This window comes from Desmodus rotundus, chromosome 1 (assembly GCF_022682495.2).
Source record: "Desmodus rotundus isolate HL8 chromosome 1, HLdesRot8A.1, whole genome shotgun sequence".
Classification (NCBI taxonomy): Eukaryota; Metazoa; Chordata; class Mammalia; order Chiroptera; family Phyllostomidae; genus Desmodus; species Desmodus rotundus.
The window spans coordinates 154,331,375-154,358,435 of NC_071387.1; the positions used below are offsets into that span (position 1 = coordinate 154,331,375).

A 27,061-nucleotide genomic window follows, 5' to 3' on the forward strand; every position below is an offset into this window, starting at 1 on the left:
GACATGGACAACAGTGTGGTGACTGCTGGGGGGAGGGGGGACTATAAAGGGACTAAGTGGTAATGGAAAAAATACAATAAAGATTGAATCAAAAACAGAAAATTACAAGCCTAAAGTAAATACAACAGGGCCCAATAACACACTCCTTCCTGCTAGCCACAGTGATGGGCACGTGACCTAGGTAATTCCAATCAGAACTGTATCAGGACTTTTTAGGGATGCTTCACTTTGAATATTCTCTCCTTCCTATTACATGGAATCTAGAAGAATGATGCTGATGGCCATCCTGTGACAAGTAACATTAGCCTTGGGATAAAGCCAATACTCCAAAGGTAAGAAGGGAAAACAAAAAGGTCTTTGGACAATTTTAATTGGGTTTTCTACTGTTTATACACAGAGGATTCTTAACCACCACATGATGTCCATTCTTACAACTCTTCTCATACAACCCACTATGCTCTACAACAAAATAATTTCATCTCGAACACGTACTCTTTGCATTTAAAATAATGGCTACAGGCTCAAGAAAAAAGGCTCTAGAGACTTGTAAATATCCATTGATTTTAACATGGCAATAAAAGCAAAAACCAGATCTTCAGTTACTCAGAAATTCTTTCATGTTTTTCATTACAAATCATTTTTTTCATATAGTGGACAATAACTTAGAAATACCAAGGTTAATTAAATTAAGGGCATCCCAAAGAATATTCAGCCATTGGCTGAATATTCACAGAAGGTTAAAGAGTCAGTCAACGCTCAGTCTTCCAAATCCACCTGGTGCCTTACCTATCACCACAAGGAAGTGAATGAAGTGACTTTTTAGAGCCCTTCTGATCCTAACGTTCTGTGTATCCATGAGGTTTCCTCATTTTCTTTTTTATCTTCTCTAAGCAGTCAGCATGATAGCTAACAAGTAGTGAACAAAGATTACTTTTACTAACAGCATCGAACCATTCCAACCAAAGAATTATGGCTCCCATCTCCAGTCTTCAGGTATCAATACATTTCACCTATGGAAATGCTATTGCAACTAGATGACACTAAAATAGCCACCTTGTCACTCTTTCTATCGCTAAACAGGAAATCACGGTAGAATTCAAATTTCAAAGGAAAGGCATTTACAAATTAAATAAAACCTGTAATAACTGTGGAAATGATTTAACATTATCATTGCTACCAACCTACTTTTTTAGTTTCACACACACACACACACACACACACATGCACACGCACATTCTAGAAGCACTGTTACAGTGACACAGGAATTCCAAAATGCTCAACTTAAAATATTTTTTATTCTAAGCATACAAAATCATCAAGACTCTCTAATCCCATTACACTGGGTTCCATATTATGAAAAAAGCATGAAGTGGAGGGAGCTGTGTATAAAAAATTATCAGTTGCCTACCTATTGTATTTTCCCCCAGCTCTAGTCCAGGAGAAGGATTTGTTAAAATCAGCTGAAATTTTTCATCTCCTTCTGGAATATCATCATCGAGAATCATGATGTCAACACTTTTATACCTTTCTCTATCAGCGAAACGAAGAATCTGGTCAAGAAAGTAAAAGTAGACAGTATTATATTTATACACATTCTGTGTTTTTACAGAATGGAAAGAAAAACAGTAAGTTGTAAAAGTGAAATAAACTATTTAAAATTTAAATCAACAACATTAAGTTTAGAAAATAAAATTTGTGGCAGAAGGGAGTAAACTTTTGGTTAAGTAATAAAAGAAATGAAGAGATAAAGTAAAAAGTATTTTAAAACACTAAATGTGTCTCAAGTAAATTAAAACAAAGAAAGAAAAGAGTTACATTTTTAAGAAGCATAAGAAACACTCTGAGAAGGTCAACTAATGATATAAATTTTTAACATGATAACTCTCCAGTATTAAATATTGCAATAAATTAATAAAATACAGAATAATCATTAGAATAGTACTAAAAATTAAACTTCCATATTTTAATAAAATACTGAAGAGAGCTATTCTACCATGTGGAAATCTTCTCCCTAACTTACTATGGAATGTATCATAGTTTATTATTTTAAGATTTATTTATACAGGTCCTAAATCATTATAATTCTCAAGGAATTCACCATTGGGGTAAAGCTGTAATCCAGCCCCAGCTGTGCTTCCAGATTCTGGGCGTACACAAACAAGGAAACGTGGCCAAGTGTCCCTTTGCTTCTTTGGGCTACCAACGTTAAACGTCCTTGGGTTTCATTAATATCAAACCTACAATGAAATAATACATCCATGTTTCCTTATAAGCTTTTATTCTGTAAGTAGTAAAGAGTCTGGAACTCAGGAAGGGCTCTCAGGCGACCTTGGGCTTACCTGCTATGTTGCCATTCGATTATGCCTCGAGCACCATCATTGGCATCAATTATGATTTGTGCAGTCACGCCCTCTGAATCTGAAAAAATCACAGAAATGTAATTTAACCTAAGTGTAAATGATTTAAAAAGCACTATCTGATATAGAATTTAAAGATAATCTCTTTGAGACTATATTAATTCCTAATTTAGAGATATTGGTGATATTCTTCAAAAGATGTTTAAGAAAATAGGCATAAATGCTTATAACATATGAATAAGAAAACTTTTTGCTAACAAAAGGCACTGACATTGAAATTTAATCAATTGAGAAGATTAGGAAAGAATCAACTAGGGCTATAGTTTTATTTCTATTATTTTAATCCACTTCAAGAAGAAAGGAAAATGGGGACAGTTGGAATAGTAGAAAGAGCAAGAAAAGAGAAAGAAATGTGGAGAGGAAGGGAGTGCTGCAGAGGGAAGAGAGACAGAGACAGATACAAAAAGAAGGTGATACAGGTGGGAGAGATGGAGAAATGGTCAGGAGAAATACAGCCAGACTAACGCTGAAGTAAACTTTTCTTACCCTTTTCATTTTGTGTTCTGTCCACCCAGTTCAGTATGTTACCAATGTCCATTATTCAGTCTTGAAATATTAACTAACCCAGTTACCATTGTGTTGTTTCTTTAATATTTAATATTTTGTCCTTTACCTTTTAAATTTCAGAGGCACTACCTTAATATAGGTACTTATGACAGCTAAATAGGGAAAGGGTATGGGAAGTGTAATTCTCTCTGAGTGAAGAGAACGCATTGTTGAACAAATCATAAAATCAGAATCTGTGCCCATCAGACTAGAGGCTGCAAAGCAGAAGACCAGCTCCACCATCCTAGTTGTGTGACTTTGGGCATGTTCGTTAGCTTCTCTTAGGCTCAGCTCCCTCATCTGTAAAATGGGAAGCTAATAAGGACTAAGGGTACTAACATACAAACCACTTGAAATGGGAGCATCAGAAAGCACTCAACAAAAGTTAAATTCTTCAAACTGTCTTTAATATGAGTTTGAAAGAAATGCAAACTATCTTATTAGTTTTCTTAGTTTATTTGTTTTATTATGAATGATAATTATCTTCTAATAAGCACTTGATATAAACAGCCAGTCATTGGAGTCATTTATTTCTTTTGCAAAAGAATTGAAAATTTTCAAACAATAGTATGTTATAAACATATTGATGAATTCCTTTTGATATTTTCAAAGTTGTCACATTGAGCCTCCGAAGTGAATGAGAAACCCCTATTCCCTGGGCCACTGCTCTTGGCCATGCATGCTGCTTCTCCTTTAACCCAGATTAATTTCCCCTCTGCCCAGGCTACCTCAGTGCTACTCATGACCGCCCCCTACAGGGCTGTCACACCTACAAGTTTCAGACAAAATCTCCCAATATTAAATGTCCAAACCACAAACATGAGTTCGTGTTTTAAAAATAAATAATCTACATAAATTTGTACTAAGGTTCAAGTTTTACCTTTCAGTCTGTAATGAATTAACTGAGTCTTTTCTAAAGAATGAAAAGGAAAAGATAAAAAGTCAAAAAAGAAACAAGAACACAACACACACAAATAAAAGCTCTGCCTAACCTAAAAGAAAATAAAATCATTTGATAATTTGGAGACATCATGGAAATAGCAAATTAAATTTTAACAGAAAAAAATGCCTTCCTAAGAATTACTTATATTTTAAAGATTACAAATTTGGTTATAAAACAGTTGTAAGATATAAAAAAGCATCACACAATAATTCTTTGGTCAAAACTACAAGGTACAATACTCTCTAAATTAAAAAAAAAACCTAAAAGCATAGTTATTTTCACACATAGCTGATGTTTTTCCTTTTTATTAAATTTATTGGGGTGACACTGGTTAACAAAATTATACAGGTTTCAGGTGCACAGTTCTACCACACATCATCTGCACACTGTGCTGTGTGTTCACCTCCCCAGACAGGTCTCCTTCCATCACCATTTACCCCTATGCCCTCCTCCATAACCCCTCCCCCACCCCCTGCAATCACCACACTGTTGTCCCTCTACCCCTCCCTAGCACCCCAACACATAGCTGATATTAACAAACATCACAATGACCACTTCTGGCTAAAAAATAAAGTAACTTTACTTTGTTTGCAGTAAGTAAGGAAAAAGAAACAAAAACCCAACATACCTAGTCTAGGAGGAAATGAAGTTAAAGGAGCCATGATAAGTTCAACATAAGTTAAGTTCACAAGGAAATATTCTTCTAGTTCTGGTATATCATCCTGCAAAATTTATAACCATTAAATTCCCTATAATATGTTCTCAAAGTAATCACCTCTCACAAGCAGTTTTGTAAATGATCTTATAAATATATATGCTTTAACAATATACAGAAAATATAAAAATGATAACAGAGAAGAAAAGATTAACATGTCTTAGCAATTAGTTTTTTTAAAATTGGACACCAAAAGCAAAAGCAACAAAAATAAATGAGAAGGACTACATCAAACGAAAAATCTTCTGCACAGCAAAGGAAACCATCAACAAAATGAAAAGGCAACCAGCAGAACAAAAACAAATTTGCAAATCCTATATTTGATAAGGAGTTACTATTCAAAATATATAAAGAACTCACAAACTCAATATGAAAAAATCAAACAATCTGATTAAAAATGTGCAAAGGAGCTGAATAGACATTTTTTAAAGGAAAATACACAGTGGTCAACAGGTACAGAAAAAGGTGCTCAACATCACTAATCGTCATGGAAATGCAAATGAAAACCACGATGAGCTATCACCTCACATCTATTAGAATTGAGACTGTCAAAAAGACATGAGGTAAGTCTTGGCAAGGATGTGGAGAAAGGGGACCCTTATGCTCTGTGGGTGAGACTATAAAGTGGTGGAGCTGTTATAAAAAACAATGCGGAGGTTCCTCAAAAAATTGATAAAAACAAACACAATCCAGCAATTGCACACCTGGGTGTATATCCAAAGGAAATTAAAACAGGATGTCAAGGAGACATATGCACCCCCTTGTTCATTGCAGCATTATTCACAATACTCAAGGTTTGAAAACAACCCAAGTGTCTGTGAAGGAATGCCTGGATGAAGATGATGAACTACACACACACCCGAACAAAGTGGAATATTATGCAGCCATGAGGAAAAGGTAAATCCCGCCATTTACAATAACATGGATTGACCTTTAGAGCATTATGTTAAGTGAAATAAGCCAGACAGAGGAAGACAAATACTGCATGTATATTCATATGTGGAATCAAATTTTTTTAAAAAGTCAAACTCATACAAAGAGAAGAAAACTGGTTGTGAAGGAGTTGGCGAGACTGGTAAAAGAGTACAAACTCAGCTATAAGATGAATAAGGTCGAAGGATCTAATATAAATCATGGTGACTATAGGTAATCACACCACACTATACAATGGAAATATGTTAGGATGCTGTCACACACAGAAAAAGATAAATGCATGAGGATTTGTTAAATAGATGGGGAAACCTCTTTCACAATGTATGCATATATCAAATCATCACAGTATACACTTTAAATATCTTAGAATTTCATGTGATACCATGCAGTATTTATCAATTATACTTCTATAAAGCTGCATTTTCTAAAAAAACATAAAGATATTAGGTTGGCCAAAAAGTTGGGGTTTTTTTTTCCGTAAGAGGGCTCTCGTAGTGCTTAGTTGTCTTTAAGTTCATCTGGAACAATTTTGTTAGGCTGTCATATCAGTGTGCATTTTTTAAAAAATCAAAATTGGTGAATTTTTGTGTAGGCATTTTAATATTGAAACTGGAAGAAAATATGCAACATTTTCAGCATATTATGAATTATTATGTCAAGAAAGGTAAAAATGCAACTCAAATGCAACAAGAGATTTGTGCAAAGTAGGGAGAAAGTGCTGTGACTGACTGAACACGTCAAAAGTGGTTTGCAATGTTTCATGCTGGAGATTTCTCGCTGGATGGTGCTCCACTGTCAGGTGGACCAGTTGAAGTTGACAGCGATCAAATTGAGACATTAATTGAGAACAATCAACGTTATGCCACATGGGAGATAGCCGACACACTCAAAAAATCCATACCAATAAAGTTATTGGTGAAAATGAAAAATGTGTCCTTTGTTTTATAGAAAAAAATTACACAGACTTTTTGGCCAACCCAATATTAAAATTATACCTGATTATATGATAAATTATTAGGTTGAACTACATGAAATGGCTACATATATCATTTTAAAAATCTATATTAATATTATATGTAAACCAAGTATATAAATATACAAACTTAATCTATTTTAGATATAATAGGAGCAAAAGATTTGAAATTACATGAATATCCAATGATTAGAATGAAGACTACAATATTACGAAATACAGGCTTTGCAGACCTAGTACTGAATTGTTAAAGTTTAAATTAAGTTACTTACACTTTAAGGCCTCAATTCTGCCATCTTTATAATGATAAAATAATAACTGCTTTGGAAATTATCATAATGATTAAAAACAATGTGTAGAGTACCAGGCCTACAAAGATTGACCTTTAAAAAGTTATAGCTATTTGTTACACTGTTACTATTAAATGCTAGCCACATAACAGCAATGAAAATAAGGCAAGTGCTCAAGAGGACTAGCAAAGTCCATGTCAGTAGTGACCAGACAGGCAACAATATTTACATAGAAACCTAACGTGTGTACATGTACATATAATATCAGTATGTACATACCAACACACACTTCTCTCTTCCTTTTATTTAATGGAGATACGTTTCCGTGTCAAATAAGAAAATGAAGATGAGTGTCTAAACTATCTTAGGTATTATAGGGACTATGAGAGTCACAGAGCCCGTGTCGTAGAAGAAACTGCCCCACACCTGCCCCACACCTGCCCTACACCTGTCGTGCAACAACTCCCATCATCCCCGCCCCCGGCCTATTTCTGCGCACACAAGCCTTCAAACTCCTACTCTTATGCCAGTCAGGGGATAGAAAGAGCTTCAAAGACCTAAGGAGATAAAAAAGAAAGAAACTGGAAACCCTGTGCTCATAAAAATAGACTCTTCAAAGAAAAGAAGGGTGGCTATACATTTTCTGCTTTAAAAACTAACATAGCAGAGGAATGATCCATTGATTTATATGCAGTTACATTAATAGATTATATTTGAAATAAGACTTACCTTAAAGTTTTATAAAATTTGCATTGTATGTGACATACTGACATAATATTACCTTTTATCTTATGGCTTTAGAGTTCCCATACTATCAGATTAGGTCACAGGGCCACAGTAATCAACAAAATATGAGTTACTTCAAATGGTAGATGATTTACACTACTTATAATTTTGTAAAAGTAAAAAGCCTCTGAGAAATCAAACCCTTTTCTAAACAGAACCCCCAAACATAGTAATAGAAAAATCTTCTAAGGCAATATTCTTTCTCTCTCTCTCCCCGCCCTGCCCAGCCCCCACATGCATACCATCTCCTACCCTCTTCATATGTCCTGTTTTCATCAACCTCTGCTAAATGTATTTAAGTAACTGAAACACTCAGTCCCAAAACAGCACAAGATTTCACAATATGAAAAATCATTTAAAACACAGTTTTAGTCTCCGATGATTATTTCAGTGTGACCATAATAACATTTTATGTCATCACTCTCTCGTGAGTCGTTCAGTACCTCTAAGTCAACCAGTCTTAACAACTAAGAGGCTGACCTACATGGATTTGCCAGTACAATTAATCCCTTGGAGTAATCAAAAGGCTCCTGTAGAATCTCTTAGGCCAATGCTATACTAATGGGGAGTGCCCCAAGGAAATTATCTTTATCACAAGATGTTTCTATAATAAAATACACAACAGCAGACCAGCCTATTTAAACAACAGAAAGCCCTGTATAGTTTTAAAAAAATCACAAAGAGGTAAGCTGATATAAAGGTACTGGAATATTCTATCAGTTTCTACTTTCCACGTGGTTACTGAGGTTTAATACAATAATACAAAATAAGAGTTTTACCTCAAGTATAGTTATGTCGATGGCTGCTGCTGTTACTCCTTCTTCTAAAATCAGAAAGCCAACTACCGGGACAAAGTCAACATCTGGCTCAGCTAAGTTTCCTTCTGTTTGGTTCTTTAGACTCAACACTCCAGGAACTGTAGTATATGTGACATTAATGGCTCCTAATTTGGATTGGAAAAGATTTTATAATTAAACTTTTAAAATAGAATCTCATCGGGAAATCATGGGCTTCCCTAAAAGCACCTGCAATAGCTTATATAATTAGCTCAACCACCGTACCCCTTCCCGGATCCTTGACCTTTACCAGGTAATGGCTCAGTGACATCCCACTGTGGACAGGTGTACTGCCCTGCCTCTAGACTTCGAGCTTAGCTGTGTGACTTGGTTTGGCTGATAGTACAAAGTAAAAGTGATGATGTGCTAGTTCTGAGCCCAGACCTCAGGGGGCTTGGCATGTTTTTGCTTGCTTTCTGGTATCTCTCCTGGTCCCAGGAGAAGAATGAGAGATGTATGGAGTAGAGCCACCCCAAGCCCAGCCTAAGTTAGCAGACCCACAGCCAACATTATTATTAAATGATGCCAAGATTTTATGACTATTGTTCCATAGCATTTTGTGACAATATAAAATTCCATTAATCTTTCAAAAATAAAGAAGTTATAAAGTCCTATCCTGAACTAATAGACATTAATGCTTTTCCTGTCCTGATTTATTTCAGCAATGGCTTTCACCCACACAAGCAGGATACTTAAAAACAATCTGCCTAGAAACCCATTCATTCTAGAGCAACACAAACCTAGAGATCCAAATTCCCTGTTGATGAAAAGCTGAATTGTTACGTTAGCCTCTTGTAGCAAAACAAATCTTGATGAAAGAGCAAAATTTAAAACTCCATGTGGTTCATCACTGGCTTCCACAGTCAGGACAGCTGCGTACCCCTGAGCATCAAGCAGAGCGATTCCTGCTGGTGGAACTCCTAAAAACGTCAGGACCAAAGAACTCTGACAGTGATTGGGCATTAACTTCTAAATACGTAAACATAATCGCACTCTCTGAAACATACTAAAGTAGATAGAAAGTGTTCTATTTTGTCCTTTCTTTAACAGAAATCTTCAGGTTGAAGAACAGAATCTACATGTTAATTTCCTTTTTCTAGATAGCAAATTATGAATTTTTTCACTTGACCTATTATCGTCTATAGTTATTTACTATACTGGTCATCTGAATTACAGAAACTGAAAAGAAACCGAGGAAAGTATCCATCTAATTTGCTCAAAATGAGCGAATTTGAAATAGCCATATAATAAGTTTAAATACAAATTGGTCTGCTAACATAAAATTAATTACAAAAAAATTCTTCCTTTGGAAATGTATTTTATTCCATAAGAAGATATTTAGCAAAATTTTTAGAGGTTGTTTCTGAGTCCATAGATATAAAATATTCCCATTCTGAGCTGATGTCTGGATTTAACATTTTTAGGAACAGACAATATATAAATAACATTTTTAGTTGGTATGCATCTAATTATTAAATATGTAGATAGCAACCATTACTTTTTCCTGAAGAGAGTTAATATACCAGCAACAACTTTTAAACTGAATTATTAATTACCTTGTGTCCTGACATCATACAGAATGACTTGGTAAACTTCCTTCTCCTCAGGAATGTTGTCATCCAACAAATGTACAAGTATTGTTTTATCCAGGGACCCCTGTGCCAGACAGAAAGAAATTCATCCCTGCACTGTCTCTAAACACAAAATATCTCCTGATTTTATTGGCCTTAAAAATTGTGCATCCAAACACATGTTTATGCAAACAAAGTGTTCTATGGTTTAAAAAAATAAATGAAATTAAAAAGCATTCACTAATGAGAAATCAGTCTTAAGGCACATAGGGACTAATTGCAGAGGATCTCAAACGCTGAGCTGGTCCATGTAGATCTTATCCAATGAGCGGTGCAGCACTATTGACCGTTTCAGACAGAGCAATTTCACTGGGGAGACTCTGTGGCAGTGGTGAGTAGGAAAAACTAGAACAGGGAAAATACCAGTGCTTCAGGGAGACCAGGGATTAGAAGTCCAATGCAGTACTCAAGGCCAAAGGCTACAGGCACTTGGTTCAATATCGAGACAATGGAAATAAAAAGAAAAAGTATTAAACACACTTTCAAACAAGAATTCACCAAGTGAATGTGGAGAAGACAGAAAGATGATAGAGTTAAAATAAAGTGGTGCCAATTTTCTAGGAAGTGATTTTATGGTTATTTCTCAACAATCACCTCTTTCAAACTATCAGAATCTCTGAATGGCACCTCAAAAATATATTTTCTAGTGCAATCCTCCTGCAATCCTTTGTCAACAGGACATGAAAAGACATTCGTTTTTAGAGCTATGCTTGCTGTTGCCATGCATGTGAAGTTCCAAGGCAGAGAGGAGTAAGAAAAGGGACGATACTATCGTCTTCTTCCGAATGACACAGTAGACAGCAATGGGAGGCCCAGAGAGTGGCAGGAGAGCTTGGCTCAAAAACAAAGTTGACATTTTCTGTTTCTTTGAAGGAGACCTACCAAGCACATATGGAAAAACAAATCCATTCCTTAGGTCTCGGAAATTCTTTATTCAAGTAATATTCTTCCTTTGGGGTTCCAAGCAAGTAGCCCTCCCAGAAGCCTCCATTAATCTTTGCATTACATAATCAGAGTTTTCCCAGTTTTCTCAAAAGGCACTGTTTTCTCTACATATGTTTGGTAAAGCTCTTCTCGGTGGTCTTACCTCGGGAAAGAAGAGTTGGCCAGTAAAGTTAGCAAAATTGAGTTCTAGATTTTGCCCAATAATTTTCCAGTTAACAGTAACATTTCCTCGACCAGGGGGTGTTCTTATCACATGGAACTGCAAAATTTCTCCTGCAAGTGAAATGTATAGATTGATAAACGCTTAATGGAACATGAACTTAACATTTGAACTCAGCAAAACCCAAATCCCAAACATGCAACTATTACAGCATCTTTCCAGAACGTTATAAAGCAGTTCTGTTTTGAATTTTCTAGACGCTTTATACATGCTTATTGTTTATTAACACAGGGATCTCACTTCTAAATACTTCTATTTAGTAGAACTTCAGGAAGTTCAATATGCAAAAGCACATGCTGTAATGGGAAACACAAACTTTCATACACTCCAAGACATGCACCAGAACATAGATGTTCTATAAATTAAAGTAATAAAATCCTCGTGGTCAAAACTAACAATAACACAAGTAAATTGTCCTTCACTTTTCAAAAGGGCACAATTCCTTACACTGATATGCAATGTGATTTTACACAATGCATGCATAAAAATGCTTGCAAATACCTGAAAATCACATTTCTTTAAATTGTAACTTACATATACCATCAATGATTATGTTTTATAAAAAGAAATACAAAGGAAAGGTGTCAAATCTGTACATCAGTCTCTGTAACTTCCCCAAAGTTACGGCTATCCTTCCTGGGTAATTGGGGTATTTCACATACTTTCCATTCCTGGCTTTCTCCTCATATAATACTTTGTAAAATTGAATAAAATCATTATAGTCACTTCGTTTAAACTGAAACGAAATGTAAGTGAAATGTAAGCTCCTACGGAGTGCTGCTGACGGCCATGTGGCTTGCTGAAAGTACACTCAATTCGAAAGACTTGCATGATGATGAGTACAAGGTAAGGTATACTAATGAACCACAGCACTAAAAAATAATTATTATCATGAAAAATTAAATGGCATGATCTTTAAAAGGCTTTAAAAGAACATATCCTTAGTTAAATTTTATAGCATCGAAAGAGTTGAAATCCATGCATATTCATTAAAAATATCACTTTTATTTAGTTATCCAAATAAGCATATCTGACAGTTTTTAATTGAGCAGAGTAGAAATGAACAAATATAAGCACCTTTTTGACATATTTTTAAACTGCCACTTTTTAAATTTCTGAAGATAAAACAAATATTACTAATAGAAAGTTTTCTTAAATTAAAATATGGATTCACTAATTTGGAAATTCTTTTAATTTCATTTAATGAGAAAAACAAAATTAAATTTTCATACTAAATTTAAGCACACTTATCTGTAAAACAATGACTTATCTTGAGAGAGTTGGAAATATAAAAAGGCAAAAGTATCAGAAAGACTTCTAAATAAGATTTCCTCAAACACTTGAATGTTCAATGTATATATTTTTAAGTGTTTCAATAAAAAAAATTAGTTACAATTCCATTAGTAGACTATGTCTTGTTTTTTTTTTTTTTTTAACATTTAGGAACTGCTAGTTAGGAATCAGATTATCAAAAGGTTAGGATATAACTGAAAGACTGTACAATTGGTTATAATTGTCAGCATACTATTTATAATTTTTATCATCGTATAGCTCATACAAACAAATACAGGTACTACTAGACAACCCTGGCATCTCTCTACTGTGCATCATACAAAATTGCTCATAGAGGTTTGTGTTGAACTAAAAGGGCTTAATTACTGAAAGGCACAGACAGGGTTGTATGAAAGGAGTCATTAAGCTGTTTTCACCTACAGCGTTGTCTGGTGACACAAAAGGAAGATTTACACAGTCATGATTTTCAAAATTTTTAAAATCATACAACCTAGTAATAAAACCTAGTAATTCTTCAAAAAGAAAATGATAGAAGCTTGATCAGTGCTAAAAATACAGTAAAATACAAGTGGCGAGAAAACAAAACGTAGGTCAATAAAGACCCACATCTGTTGAAGGGGATCCTATAATCATAAAAAATTTTAAAAATTATGGTTGCAAGATTATACATAGAAATTTGGAAATAAATATACCATTGTAAGGTCAAATTTAAAAGGAAATGCTAAGCAGAGAAAAAAGTAAAATCTTCCTATAAACTTGTAAAATATGTAAACATGTAAAATACTCAAAGTCTAGTACCACTTAATATCACCTTTGAAAATTTAACAAATTACCATACAAGAAACTGGCAAGAAATACAATTTGAAGCATGATATACACACACATAAATAAAATACAGACAAAGCATTCCTCCAACACATAATTTTGTAAGCCTACTGCAAACTATGTCAACAGCATGAACAGTGTAAAATTTTTTTGAATAATCAAAATGAAGGTATCGAGTCCATTTTAAATGCCCCTGGGCAATTACTAGAAAGGTACCTTCAACCTGGATGAAAAGTCAAAGAACAGTTTTTAGAAAAGAAACAACTTAAAAATAAGTGCTTACTTTTCTATACTGGGAAGATTATATAAGTTGGAAAGAGAAGAAGGTAGGTCAGAGAGGGGAAGGTAAAGTTTTTTGATAGCGAACATTTTTACCAGGTACTGTACTGCCTTCCAGATTTTGCTCCAGATAAAGGACTAAGAGGGGCCCTCATCTGCCAAAGAATCTGACTACATTCCTGGAAAAGCATCTTGATATAAAATCTACAGAGTCTACCAAAGCTGATGATACTCAGGCAGAGGTATAGTAGAGTCTAGGCCTAGCCTAATACAGATAAGGAACAGGAATAGAAGTACTTTTTAACAACCCTATGTTGTATACTTGTTACCAAAACAAACAAGGATTGTTTTTTACAAAGGTAAACAAATAGCAGCTACATATGCAAAAATAATGGAAAACTAAAATACAGAAAACATACTAATATTTTAGATATATGTGTACACTGTATACATATACTATCTAAAGTGATTGCCTTATATAATAGAAAATTATTTAAAACACTATAAGGATATGAATAACTTAAAACACAAACTATCAATATGAACTGTTAAAAAAAGTTGAATGTTTTAATTCAGTTGGCCCTCCATATCCATTGGTTCTGCATCCACAAATTCAACCAACCCCAGGTCAAAAATACGTGGGGGGAAAAAGTTACATGATTCTGCTGACTTGCAATCATCCAAAAAAAAAAAGTTGACACGTGTACGGTTTTCTTGTTCTTATTGCCTAAACAATACTGTGTAGCAAGCAGTGACATTGTATTAGAAATTACAAGTAATCTAGGGATAAATTTAAGCATACAGGAGGATGTGCATATATTACATGCAAATACTATGCCATTTTATGTGAGACCTGAGCACCCGTGGATTTTGGAATCCTCAGGGGTCCCAGAACCACCCCCATGGTTACTAAGGAACAACTGTATAGGTGTTCTATATTTGTAAGAATCATATTTCTTGTTCAAATCTTTGCCAGGAAAGATTCATGCTACCTCTGAGAAAAGGAAAATTCTTAAATCCATTAACATGACCTGAGACAATGCTGCTGCTAAGCTGGGTGACTGGGTGAAACATTGCACACAGACTTTTAAAGAGCACTTTTATACACAGTTTGCAACCACAGTAAAAAAATCTATTATCCCTATTTCTAAATTCTTCCCATCACATTTGAAAGAAAGTAATATTTACCACCAGATATTTGTTCAAAATTGCTTTAGGACAAAAATGTAGGGAAAAGATTCTACAGAATTCAATACATTGTTAAACACTAAAGCAATTCCTCCCCAGAAGTTCAGTATTCTACAGCCAGAAGTTCAGTATCGTCCATGTTTTAAATCTAATCGTATAAATGAAACTCCGAAGATAGGCCAAAAGTAATGTGAGCATTGTTAAAATCCCACATGGCGTTTTTAAAATCTCATTTCCTACCAGTTATCTTTGAAGAGTTTCCATGAATCTTTCATTAATTCAGTCTGGCAAACTCGTGCTTGTCACACTTTTGTCTATGCAGTTTCACGGCAATACAAAGACTAACACTCAAAATACTAAATCCTTTAAGTACATATAGTGTTTTTGAAAAAGAAAGTTAATTTAGGCTCTAGAAAAAGGTGTAGGAATAAAGGAAAAGAAAAATAAGTAAAAAAAAATAGAAATTTCTCCCAATTTCTATTTAGAAAATATAAGAAATCTAAGGAGCATTCATGTGAGCAACAACAGTTACATTCCTGCTGCACTTGTTGGTATGAGACGCACTGATTACCTCTGACAGCTAATGAGAACACACTCTCATCTTGGTCTTTTCCCTCCTCTTTGGCAGAACCTTCTCTCCCGCCTCTCAGATCTTTTTCCTTTCCTAGCACCTTAGGCTGATATTTCATGTCTTTATCCTTGACAACATGCTTTTTCTTTCTCTATCAACAAAGATTTTATTAATTTTTATGATTTCAACTATTTCCTCTAAATATCCAGTTTCCATTTGTAACTAGATAGAGAGGCAGGTTCTCTCACCCGTTTCCTTCTCTCACATGGACATTTTTATTCAAATTCATCTTTCTTCCAACTCAAAGCACCTGAAATATTTACCCAAAGTTCCTAAATTGTCAATTTCTGCAGCGGACTTCAGTTGCAGCAAAACAAAGTCTCTGCCCATAAACTGCCCCACGGTACAGCCTCTGGGTTTGGCTCCACCATGAATAGTGCTATTGAGCTTTCTCAAATTTCATTTCTTTATGTGAAATCTGGTGTACACCTGAGACCTATTTCACAGGACAGTTGTTCAAATTAAGTGAAACAATGCGTGTGAAGTGTCTGACACACAGAAAACACTCAATACATGTTATTGCTATGGTCGTTTCTACTCAGATTGACTTCTCCTGCGGTGACTTTCCACTCGCATTACATTACAAACAATTTTTGATGATCTGTCTTTAGATTGAACGTATGGCTATTTGTTAGTCACTTTCACGCACTATTTCTCCAACAACATGAGCTTCCAGACCACTGATAAAAGGAAAGAGTGCTAGGCAATGGCTAGGACCTTTGCACTGATGGGCTAAACTCCCACGCTGGGTGTGCGGTGAGGCAGAAAGGTAAAACACACTAAAATACACTTAGTTTCCAGCACAGCAATTAACTGGCTGTATGACCTTGTCAAGTCATTTATCTCTGTGCCTCAGTTTCCTCATCTGTAAAATAGAAATCCAAATGCATAATCAATATCCTTTCCCTTTCTTATCTTTTTCAGGTATAATTTTTTTTATTTCTAAATATGAACTCTAGTGACACACAGGCTATACATACCAGCTTTATCACAAACAGGCTTATTCAGAGACAAGCAACACCGCATAATCTTTTTAACAAAGGAGTATCCCACACAGGGCAGGGCAATAGTAGGTTTACAGTTGTTCATATGAAAAATAATGCAAGAATAAACTCTGTGTTTCGGGTACTCACATCTGCAAACCTACTTTTGCCCTACCCTGTATATGCAACACCTTCAAAATAATGTAAAATATTAAGCAAGAATTCAAAAAATTGTTTAAGGAAAAAATTGACTTTTTAATAATTTTTTCTAGTGCAGCACTGTACTCACAGCACACAAGCCACTATTTGCTTTGAGCGGGGAGCCAGTGTCTCACTGTTTAACATGAGCAGCTGCCACTGAGCACATATGCACTTGCCAAGGACTATGTCGGGCAGTTTACATTTATTAGCTACTTAAGCCTCACAAAGAAACCTATGAAGTAAGTGATATTTGCCATCATTTAACAGATGAGAAAGCTGAGCATCCAGGTTTCCAGGCATCCTAACTGCCTTAAAATCACACCAGCGTGGACTGGCAAGCTAGAACACAATACCAATCCACAAGGCTCATAAATTCAGTTAAACAGTTCACTGATTAGCCCTCTCCCAAATACGTTCATGCACATTAGCATACAAAGCCCTAAAAAATATTGAAAGGATTAAAAAAATCAGAAACTTAAAAAAATGGCATCCATGGAAAAGAGAATGAATATGCTCAACAAAAAAAGGAACCCACCTTCATGGCCTATGACAGATCTGGAAGTTGTGTGAAAGCTAACAATTCCTGCCACGTTGTCATTGGCCAAAATGTTCACTCTAACAGTGTCAGAGCTGGGCAAGATCCTACTTCCACCTTCAGTGTACACCAAACTAATGACGACACTTTCATCGTCCTCTGGCTCGGAATCATCCAAAATGGTTAAAACGATTGTCTTTTTGGTTTCGCCTATAAAAAAATAATGGAATAGCAAAATAAAAAAAATAACCATCATCACAAAGAATTCCCAAAGGCTCCAAATTATTTTAATTTTAAAAAGTAGAAATATGTGAGTGAATTATAATAGTTCGATATCATGAACAATATTAGTATCACTATAAGGAGATGTTTTGTGTTAATTTACACCCTTTGATATAAAAAACTGCTGTAAAATTTTGATAGTATGTACAGATTGTGGAGAAGGACATTTTGAATTGTGGAAATTTAAAGGGTAGGATTATTTCAAAGAATCATGGTTTCATTCCTGGTCTTTAGCCTAGGACAATGGCCCAGCTACGGAAAGAGCTTCTAGAGCATCTTGGGAGAAAAGTGGCCCATTACCAATCTGTGCCCCCCACTCCACTGGGTATGTCATACTTCATTATTCCCAAAATCATTTATTTACTAGAAAATAACCACTGTAGAAATTTTTTATTTTATTTTAAAATTTACTCTAAAATATACACTGATTAGGTGTTTCAAAAAGTATACAATAAATGCATCATAATCCCCAATTAGTTTCCAAAAAATGTTTATGGAAAACATTAAACAATAAAAGGTGCACTGAGCTGTTCTAAGAGACATAATTGTGAATGTTTATTTCCTTTACTCTTCTGTATATAGTAAGGTTTTAATGAGTACACATCACTTTTTCAATCAGAAAAATACTACATTAAAAAACTATATGGAATCTATCATTGCCCAAATCAGGATTTAAATGGTGATTTCAGTAAAAACACTTTTCCCCATGCCAAAAAAAACTATTTTAAACATATGAATTTTCCAAATTTTTAAACATTAGATGATTCAACCAGCCTTGAAAAAGAGTCAGTGAATCTGGCCCTAATTTTAATGGGCCAAGTTACCCATAATTACGTTGTTCGTGAAAACTCACAACAGTGATCCCATCCAAGTCTAAGAACAACAGCAAATTGATCTGCCACTTGGCCTAATTACAAATAAAATCACCCAACTTCATACTATTTATACTCATGATTACTTTCATTGAAGATTTATCCCAATTTGTCTAATGCATATTAAAAAGCTTCCCAGTTAATACTCATTTTTAGCTATCTATCAGTATTCTTCTTAGTCACGTGTTTGGTAGATACGGGGCTCATTCTCGTAATTTCCCTTACAAAACCAGAGCTTTCCTCACACTTGTCATTCTGTTTACTTAAAGGCCCTCCTATCACATATAAAGGCATAAAACTCCCACACCCCCTGAAATCCTTCTTTGTTTAATAAACTAAAAGGATACATATGTTGGGCCATGTCAATCCACATGTCATGTCACCCACTAACTAACTGCTATTTTTTCAAAACCGTACCGCACTTTCATGTATCAGCAAGAATGCATGCAGTAAATAAGACCCCTTATGAACGTTATCATAAAAATTGAACATGGTGACTGTACCAGGATGAACTAAAACGGTTTTAGAACCATCACTCACCTTCAGCAAAAGTGAGAACTTCTCCAGCGCCTATAAAATCTAAGCCTTCAGTAGCAGTTCCACCAACAACACGCCATTCAACTGTCACCTGACCTAAGCTGCCCCCCGTCCTGTGGATCATCAGCTCCACTGTGCTTTGGGGCTGCTCCTGCACTTCAACATATAAGCCATCTTCCGAGGTGTTGGGACTAATGCTGTAGATCACAAATACTCCAAAGGCATCGCCATTTAATGCTATGACAACTGTAGAAGTATTTGGCTGTCCTATGGTTGGCTGGTTTTCAAAACTGGCTGTGATGTTCACGAGGTGCACTTCCAGGAGAGAAATTAGGAAACTCTCATCCATCTCTGGGAAATCATCCACAAGGATGGAAACTGTAAGATTTGCAAATTCATCACCTTCCAGCATTATGGCCCATTGCCTCGTCACAGGCTCATAGTCACTACCAGCCACAGCCTGACCACTGAAAAGAGATGCTACCCTGGTCATGTTTTTCCTGTAGGTCCAGAAGTCTGAGTGGTTAACAGCTGGACTGATCCACGACGTCATCCAGAAACACTGGGGGCCCTCAGAGGCACTGAAAAATGAAAATGCTGAGCACGCGTGTTCTTTGAGGCACAAAGTGGCACAAGTATACTGAGGTTCCCCCACTGCAGAGACATTCACCCAAGTTCTCCAAAGCGGGTCAGGCACCCCCTGAATTGGCGATTCATAGTAGAACAGTAAATCTTGACCTTCCTCAACTGCAAGAGCCACTACATCAATATCGGAAGTACTGTAGAACAACAAGAGCTGACCAAAGAGCCCTCCGCTAAAATGTGGAGGGACAATTAAAAGACAGGTTAAGCACTCAAAGCAATCTGTGGATCACACACAGAGGAGACAAATACTAATTGCCGTTTTCACTTTTTAAGTATAAAACATACTTGCACAAACACAAACACACGTTTCTTATTCCCTTTGTCTTTCAATGTTTTATTTTCTCATGTGAGGAAACCTTGCTAGGTTTTGATCATACAATACTTTTTTGCAAGCTATGAAAATACCCTGCAAGTTATGCAAATCATAACCATTTTACAATTATCAAACAGAAATTTAAAATTAATTTTCATGACTAGATTTCACTGAAACAAAGTAACAATGATAACAGCATGACTACATTTTGAAGAAATATAATTATTTGCCATAAGGTCCCCAAAGCCCAGATTTTCTGTTTCTAAAGGAATTCAGTGAGCTGTAGGCTGCCTCACAAAAGAAATGCAGAAAAAACAAAACCTGAACATTAACCACCTCAGCATATGAATGTTCTTTAATTTACAAGCTAATTGTATTTAAGTTCTAACTCCAACAAATCACAAATTAAAGCAACAAATTTCTGGAGTTAGAATGTCCAATGATGTACAATCCATTTCACTGATAATAAGTATGATAAATATAATGAGCTATTTATATTAATAGGCATAAATCATTTAATTATAATAATTTGCATTATATAAAAATTATTTAATTTTTTACCTAAATTATTCAAACCTAAATTATTTAATTGTGCAAGAGATCCTTTCCCACTGGCCCACAAGTCCCATCGCCCCCACCGAAAGCAGCCAATTCATATACCTTCTCCTGACAGTTATGTTAGCACAGGAACTTCTCTCCAGAGGCTCTTGAACACGGTAAACCGACTGAGCAAAGGCTACTGTACCATAAGGATTATCATTGGCAGGAATAATAATATTTGCCACTCGATCTAACCCAATAGTACCTCCACCAGAGGCATCAGTTAGTTGCACTTGGATAACCTAAAAATACAGTGAAAACTTCCTTAACAGAATCCCAGTTCTGAAAAGCAATTGAGATGCAAGGGAAAAAATTAAACATATCCATTCAAGTACAAGAACAAAATGGAATGTAATATAAATGAACTCATAAAAATTCCCCTATTATATTTACAAACCCAACTTGTAACAGGATAATCCATCATGAGCTTTTAATATTAGAGCATATTATACATTTAAAAATAGGCTATTTAAGTTCCTTAGTATTCAATTATATAATCTCATGAATCAATTTGGAGATCCCTGTTTATGTTTAGCACCTCAATGATAAACTCTTATGTCCTACACCTTTTCTTATTAAGGGAAAATATTGAATATTGTTTTATGAAGTTAACCTATTATGCTTTATTTCCAACATTCTTTTAAATGGAAATTCTCTGACAAAATTTAAAACAAAAAAACATTGTATCATAATACCACTTACATTTAGAGAAGAAAATAGTAATGTTTTATAGGTATTAACTAATATCTAATATTTTAGAAGTGAATAATGACATAATTAGCATTCAAATGAACTTCCCTTCTATGAAAATTTGATACTTTTGAAGAACAAATACAATTAAATATAATTTTATGAGATCTAGGCTTTAATACTACTTAAAGTTTACACATTAAAATGATCCTCAGCCAATATATGTTATTGATGAATCAACTTTCCCACTGAGGTTCTATATTTATTTGTTACCTTGCTTCTTTATCATGAAAAATAAATATATAGACAACTATATCTAGCATGGTATTTGTCGCATAGCAAATTCTCAAAACTGTTGAAGAATGAATGAATGAATGAATGAATGAGTGGGAAAAAAATCTAATTTAAGATTGGCCCACTTTCAAGCCCAAAGGAAATATGGATATAAACAGATTAAGAGTTTATATGAAACAATGTAGCAAAACATATGATAGATGTATAGGTATTGAATCACCTAACCAAAATGTGGAAAAATACAATTGTATGAAAAAATTTTTATACTAGTAAACTGTTATGTACACAAGACCTATTTCTAGAATATTCTTGTTTTGTTATCTGTAAGGAAGGATTACTTTCACAATACCACATTTTGAACATCCTTGCATAATTTACTTGACATCCTCTATAAATGTTACAATATCTGTTCTAGTCACTATAAGACAAGCCATGGTTTAAAGTGTCATTCTATACTAGCCATTCCTCTCACCTCTTCAATCTCCGGAACGTCGTCAGCCAGGACCTCTAACAACAAGGTTTGAATGGTTTCCCCAGGGGCAAAGGTCACATTACCTGAGACAACTCGCAGGTCGCCAGTAGCAAGCTGTCCATTAATGGTGGCAACCCACTGAACAGTAACATTGCCGAGTGTCCCAGAATTTCGAATTATTGGCAGGTTTACCTTCACTGAGTTAAACTCAGGTTCCTCTACAATAAGTTTAGTAATCTGAAAACCTGAAGGGCAGAGCAGAGTTAATTTCAAATACGAAATGAAGCTGAGACAACACAGAGCTACCCAACTGCCATCCTACAGTCACTCCCATTTTTTCCCCTTAAGCAATCCAAATAGCTAAACTCCGTACAATCAGAGTAACATGCTATGATACAAAGTGGTCAAGCCCACTTTTCCAAATTTTACCGAAATTTCCAAATTCTTTTTCATTATGATGGAAGCAGAAATCGCAAGCCCAGAGGCCCACAGGGGTCAGGCATACCCCAGTCGTGAGTGAAATGGGTCTGGGGAGTCCTGAGGCTAACTGCACAACGCAAGCCTGGTTGGTCCAAAGGGACAACTGCTATTGGACTCCCATGACTGATGCAATCAATGCAGGAGAGGGGGCTCATTGTTGTCGGATTTCCCTACTTAACAAGAAGGCCCAGAGATCGAAACTTCTGTGTAAATTTCTGTAAATTAATTTTTAAAGACTTTTCTAAAATTCACAAAACACACGTAGGAGCCAGAAGTGACTTAAAAGCCTAAAAGATTGTGACTTCCATCTTTATGCTGGGAGGTTGATTTTTTAAGTAACCACCAACTACTGCCAGTGAGTACACATAGATGCTGTATATCATAGGTTAAAAAGAAAACTTGATCAAATCAATTCTGCATCTCTAAAAATAAAGAAATGTATGATCTACGCAGAAAAGTAAAAGAGAGATACAAGCTGATCTGGTTACCAAATAATCCATAGGGGTCATCAGAGGCCTCAATAATAATGATTGCCTCTGTTAATGCCCCTAGTTTGGCTCCTCCTGTTGTTTCATTCAGCAGTTGTACAAGAAAAGATTCTTCCAGCTCAGGGTAAATGTCGTTAATGATATATATTGGCACAGCTTTACTGGTTTCCCCTTCTAGCAAAACCACATCCGATGAAGCTATACTATAATCTTCACCTACAGAGACAAAAAGCAAAATGCTATGACTTATTCTGAAATATAATAAATATGGCATATGACTAGGGAAACACTATGATGTATCAAATTTTATGGATATACTTGGAAAGACTTTTTTGAGAATACTTACTACATTTATTCTAAACAAGAAGACTTTGCCTCTTTTCCTATAAATAAATGGGTTTGATATCACACAACAATGAAAAAGACTTCCTAAGGGTGTTTGAGTTCATTCACTCATTTTTAGAAAGATATACATAGTTATGTATACATATATACATAATTTGTTCTATTTGCTATATACATATATAGGTGATATATATTGATATAGGTATAGACACAGAGTCATTTGTTATCACAAGATAGCTCCTTATCTACAAAAATGTGTACAACACTTTTAAAACCAAGAACAAAACTAGAATTCTAATCTCATTGGGGAAACATATTATACTATTGTATAGATAGGGGCCTATCAGCATCATCAATGTGATAGCTGGAAACTATGGATCTTTCTATAAAGTTAGATTAAAAGCTTCTATTACCTACTGCTCAGGGTGACTTTGCTTTTGGTCCAAGAGTAGTTGGGGAGAGAAGAGAGGCTTCCTGTGGAGCCGAGGGCAAATTTCCTAGAACGCTGATTAATCCTCAATGTCCGTGAATGTGTAAGACCCCCTAAAGGCAGTCAGGCATTCCACTGGGCTGCTACCCCAAGTGTGTGCGTGTGGTGGGGGGGGTTAGGGGTTGTGTGCGCCCGCGCACACACACACACACACACACACACACACACACACCCCACTTAGGGACTAAATGAGCCTGGTTTATGATCTTTTCAAGCAAGTCTCAAATACCGACCATTTGTTTCAAAAGACTGAGCCTGTTACCCCATCCATCCACACTCATGTCCCTTTCAGTACATACTAGAAAGATTCTAATTGAATTGCTCTTTCGCAAATCTCCCTCTAGGAGCTGTAACCACACCACCAGAGAAGGCAGTCAGCCTACTGATGTTTGCATTTGGCAATGAAAATGTTTTACTTATACATAAAATAGTTAATGCTGACCATTGTTTCTTCCATGTCCTTCATAAATAAACAAACAAGCAAGATAAATGGGTCAAAACAAAACATTGTTGCCAAACACGGCAATCACATGGCTGTACTTTATATCTTGCATTCCTCGGTATCATTTACAGGAGTCCCTTTCAAAAAACTCGAAGGTACACACAGAGAAAGACTAACCATGCTTTCTTTAGTTTACTTTGCATTGGTTTGTGCATTCGTCTTAGCTTTTAGATTCACATACAATTTGCCAACAGTTTGCACAAATTCTACAAAATCATTGTCATAAATACATGATAAAAAGCTCTGGATTTTGCTTTCAAAAGATGCAACAGTATTATTGCTTTCTGGCTGATTTTTCTAACTACATCTTTGAGTATCTTTGTTAATCAGGGCTAAAATTCCCCTCTAAAACTCTTCACTGCCCCTTAGAAGTCTTTTCTCACCAGGTATTGCAGTTATTGGCACAGTTTTAAATTTCACAGAAACATCTGCGAATGCTCCCCCTGTCCTAGTCACATTGATAATGGGTCCAACGTGATTTTCTGCCACTCGAACAATTGGAGCTGACAGCTGAAGAATTCCAAAGGCATCGTCGTTGGCAGCGATAATTACATGAGCAATAGTTTCTACCTTAGGCCCAAGGCGAGGAGAATTTGGAACTAAAAGAGAAGAAATTCCAATGTATCAAAATTCTAATAACTGGACGAAGGTCATTAAGCCTCCACAAGATTCAATCAGCCAAATGGGATCATCACTTAGTGTTTTTCTCTAATATTTATAGCAAAAAGTTGTTGATTACTATGTACCAGCACTAATCTAGACATTGGGGATACAAAAATCAATCTATTGAGATTTTTATTACAGAATCCTTAGCAAAGAAATAGTTAACTTACAAAGATATTTTAGTAAGTACTGGGAATTTGTCAAAAGGCAAGAAATGATTAAAGTATAATAAATCATCACTTTGCGTAATATTACAAGGGATAATGATGAAACCTGCAGAATTATGATCTTCTAATTAGCTACCAGCATGCCATAAATTTTTTTAAAAACAGCATTTCAGTTACAAAATTGAATAGGAAAGTAATTTAACCCCTTGCCCTCAAAGACCAGCTGCAGCAAACCATCATTCTCTAATTAAATTATTGCCTCTGCTTTAGCTGATGTCCCTCACAAACCTGCTCCTCCCTGCCCCTTCAGGTAGCAGTCACTGGGCTACCTCGTCTGGAAGAAGAGCCTCGATGCCACCTGAAGCTGCCATAAAAGAGCATGCAGTACTCTTAAGGTTGCCTTCTTACTTTCCACTGATTTTCAAGGGAGCAAAGCTTATTTTAAAGGCATTTAGGACTCTCCAAAAACTCTCCCTCACTTATTTTCTAGATTCAATTCCAACCAGAACTCTGGCCAAAATATTAAAAAATGAACTTTTAACACAAATAAGCTATCAAAAAACACATTTTTCAGATGAATTTTGAGTTCATATTTATTTTTTTCTTTTTTGCATTCTTTCTAGAGGTCATATTTAGAATATTTCTAACAATGGTGGTATTTGGAAATATGTGATAATGAATAAAAGTTACCCTTTTCAGACAGTGTAACCTAAGAACAATTAATAACACCATTTAATTTCAACTACCTAGGCCCAGATCATGCTAAATTATATCATAAAGTCACAATATAAATCAACATAATATAAATAAATTCAACCAAATTAGAAAAAAATGTCAGTGACATAGAGATGTAGCAGCAGGTGACATTTTTTTGAGTGTGCACTATTTTCCTGGCATTGTTCTAAGAACTTTCCTTATGTCAAATCATTTAATCCCGATGCCATCTCTACGTAGTCAGTAATATGGTCCCCAAGTTACAGCTGAGGAATCAGTACCACAAAGATGTCGAGGAAGTCACCTAAGTTGTCACATTAGTACCTGGTGGACACAGTCAAAAGCCATCCTCTATGGTTTGTCTAATCACTCACACACAGTTCCTCATCAAACCTCTTCTGAAAGTTGTTTACACTCAAAGTAGAGTAACAGAAACCCTACCAGCTTCCACTGAGTTTGCCTATTAAAATTTGAATCAGTTACCACACAGATTTGTACTTAATTCTTCTTTAATTATTTTACATTATTGTATATGCCTATCCTGAACTTGAGCATAAATATACACCATTTGTTTCTCCCATTCCATAGCACATGGGTATTGTACATTTACCACATTATTAATAATAATTGTTCACATGTAGTGAATGTGTGTGCTAGACACTACATTAATTTTCACATATTTAATCACATTTAAGTCCTATAATATTTCTATATAATACATAAGGAAACTGGGGCTAAAAACAATTATGTACAAGTTCAATGCTACACATTGGAACATGAGTTATCTGACACCAGCACCCACAGCTCTTAGTCACTGGTATATGTGATAATCCCTCCTCATTTTATTTCCCTCTCACTCAAAAACTGTGTGTGCCTTGAAAACTAGGCTATATTATATAATTTTTACTTAATAAGACTAATTATTGGATTTTATTTCAATTTACTTACTATTTTAACTGATTCTAAATCTTGCTGAGAAAAAAGGGATGAAGTATTGTATGAGAATTTTAACCTTACTTGTTATCTGAAAACTTAATGTTAGCAAATATCCTATAAAGTAAATTTCCTTCTATAACCCTGAACTACAATTACTGACAATAACTGTCAGTAAATTATTGTCACTGATCACTGATAATAACCCTGAACAATAATTACTGGCATTGTGGACAAGAATGTTGCTTACAGTGCAGTATATCTGCTTAGATGTTACAGTAAGGGAAAGAAATTTACATGTAAGAAACCTTAATCTCTGTGACCAAACATGGTCAACATCCAGGTCTTGGATATCTTACTCTTTGGATTATGTAATTCCAGTTTCCTTAAAAAGGTTTTGCTTG

At 35.3% G+C, this 27,061-nt stretch overlaps 1 protein-coding gene across 1 annotated transcript in view; it reads right to left on the reverse strand.

Moving 5' to 3' along the window:
* Nucleotides 1-27,061, reverse strand: part of ADGRV1 (adhesion G protein-coupled receptor V1) — a 489,468-nt gene that overhangs the window by 351,976 nt on the left and 110,431 nt on the right. The window contains exons 29-42 of the mRNA XM_045197863.2: nucleotides 24,564-24,779; nucleotides 22,844-23,059; nucleotides 21,876-22,120; nucleotides 20,480-20,661; nucleotides 18,865-19,676; nucleotides 17,171-17,380; nucleotides 11,158-11,288; nucleotides 9,996-10,095; nucleotides 9,180-9,359; nucleotides 8,383-8,546; nucleotides 4,535-4,628; nucleotides 2,340-2,418; nucleotides 2,099-2,237; nucleotides 1,409-1,550 (exon numbers count right to left, since the gene is read on the reverse strand). Coding sequence (XP_045053798.2) covers nucleotides 1,409-1,550; nucleotides 2,099-2,237; nucleotides 2,340-2,418; nucleotides 4,535-4,628; nucleotides 8,383-8,546; nucleotides 9,180-9,359; nucleotides 9,996-10,095; nucleotides 11,158-11,288; nucleotides 17,171-17,380; nucleotides 18,865-19,676; nucleotides 20,480-20,661; nucleotides 21,876-22,120; nucleotides 22,844-23,059; nucleotides 24,564-24,779 — 2,910 coding nt within the window. The remainder of the gene's footprint in view (nucleotides 1-1,408; nucleotides 1,551-2,098; nucleotides 2,238-2,339; nucleotides 2,419-4,534; nucleotides 4,629-8,382; nucleotides 8,547-9,179; nucleotides 9,360-9,995; nucleotides 10,096-11,157; nucleotides 11,289-17,170; nucleotides 17,381-18,864; nucleotides 19,677-20,479; nucleotides 20,662-21,875; nucleotides 22,121-22,843; nucleotides 23,060-24,563; nucleotides 24,780-27,061) is intronic.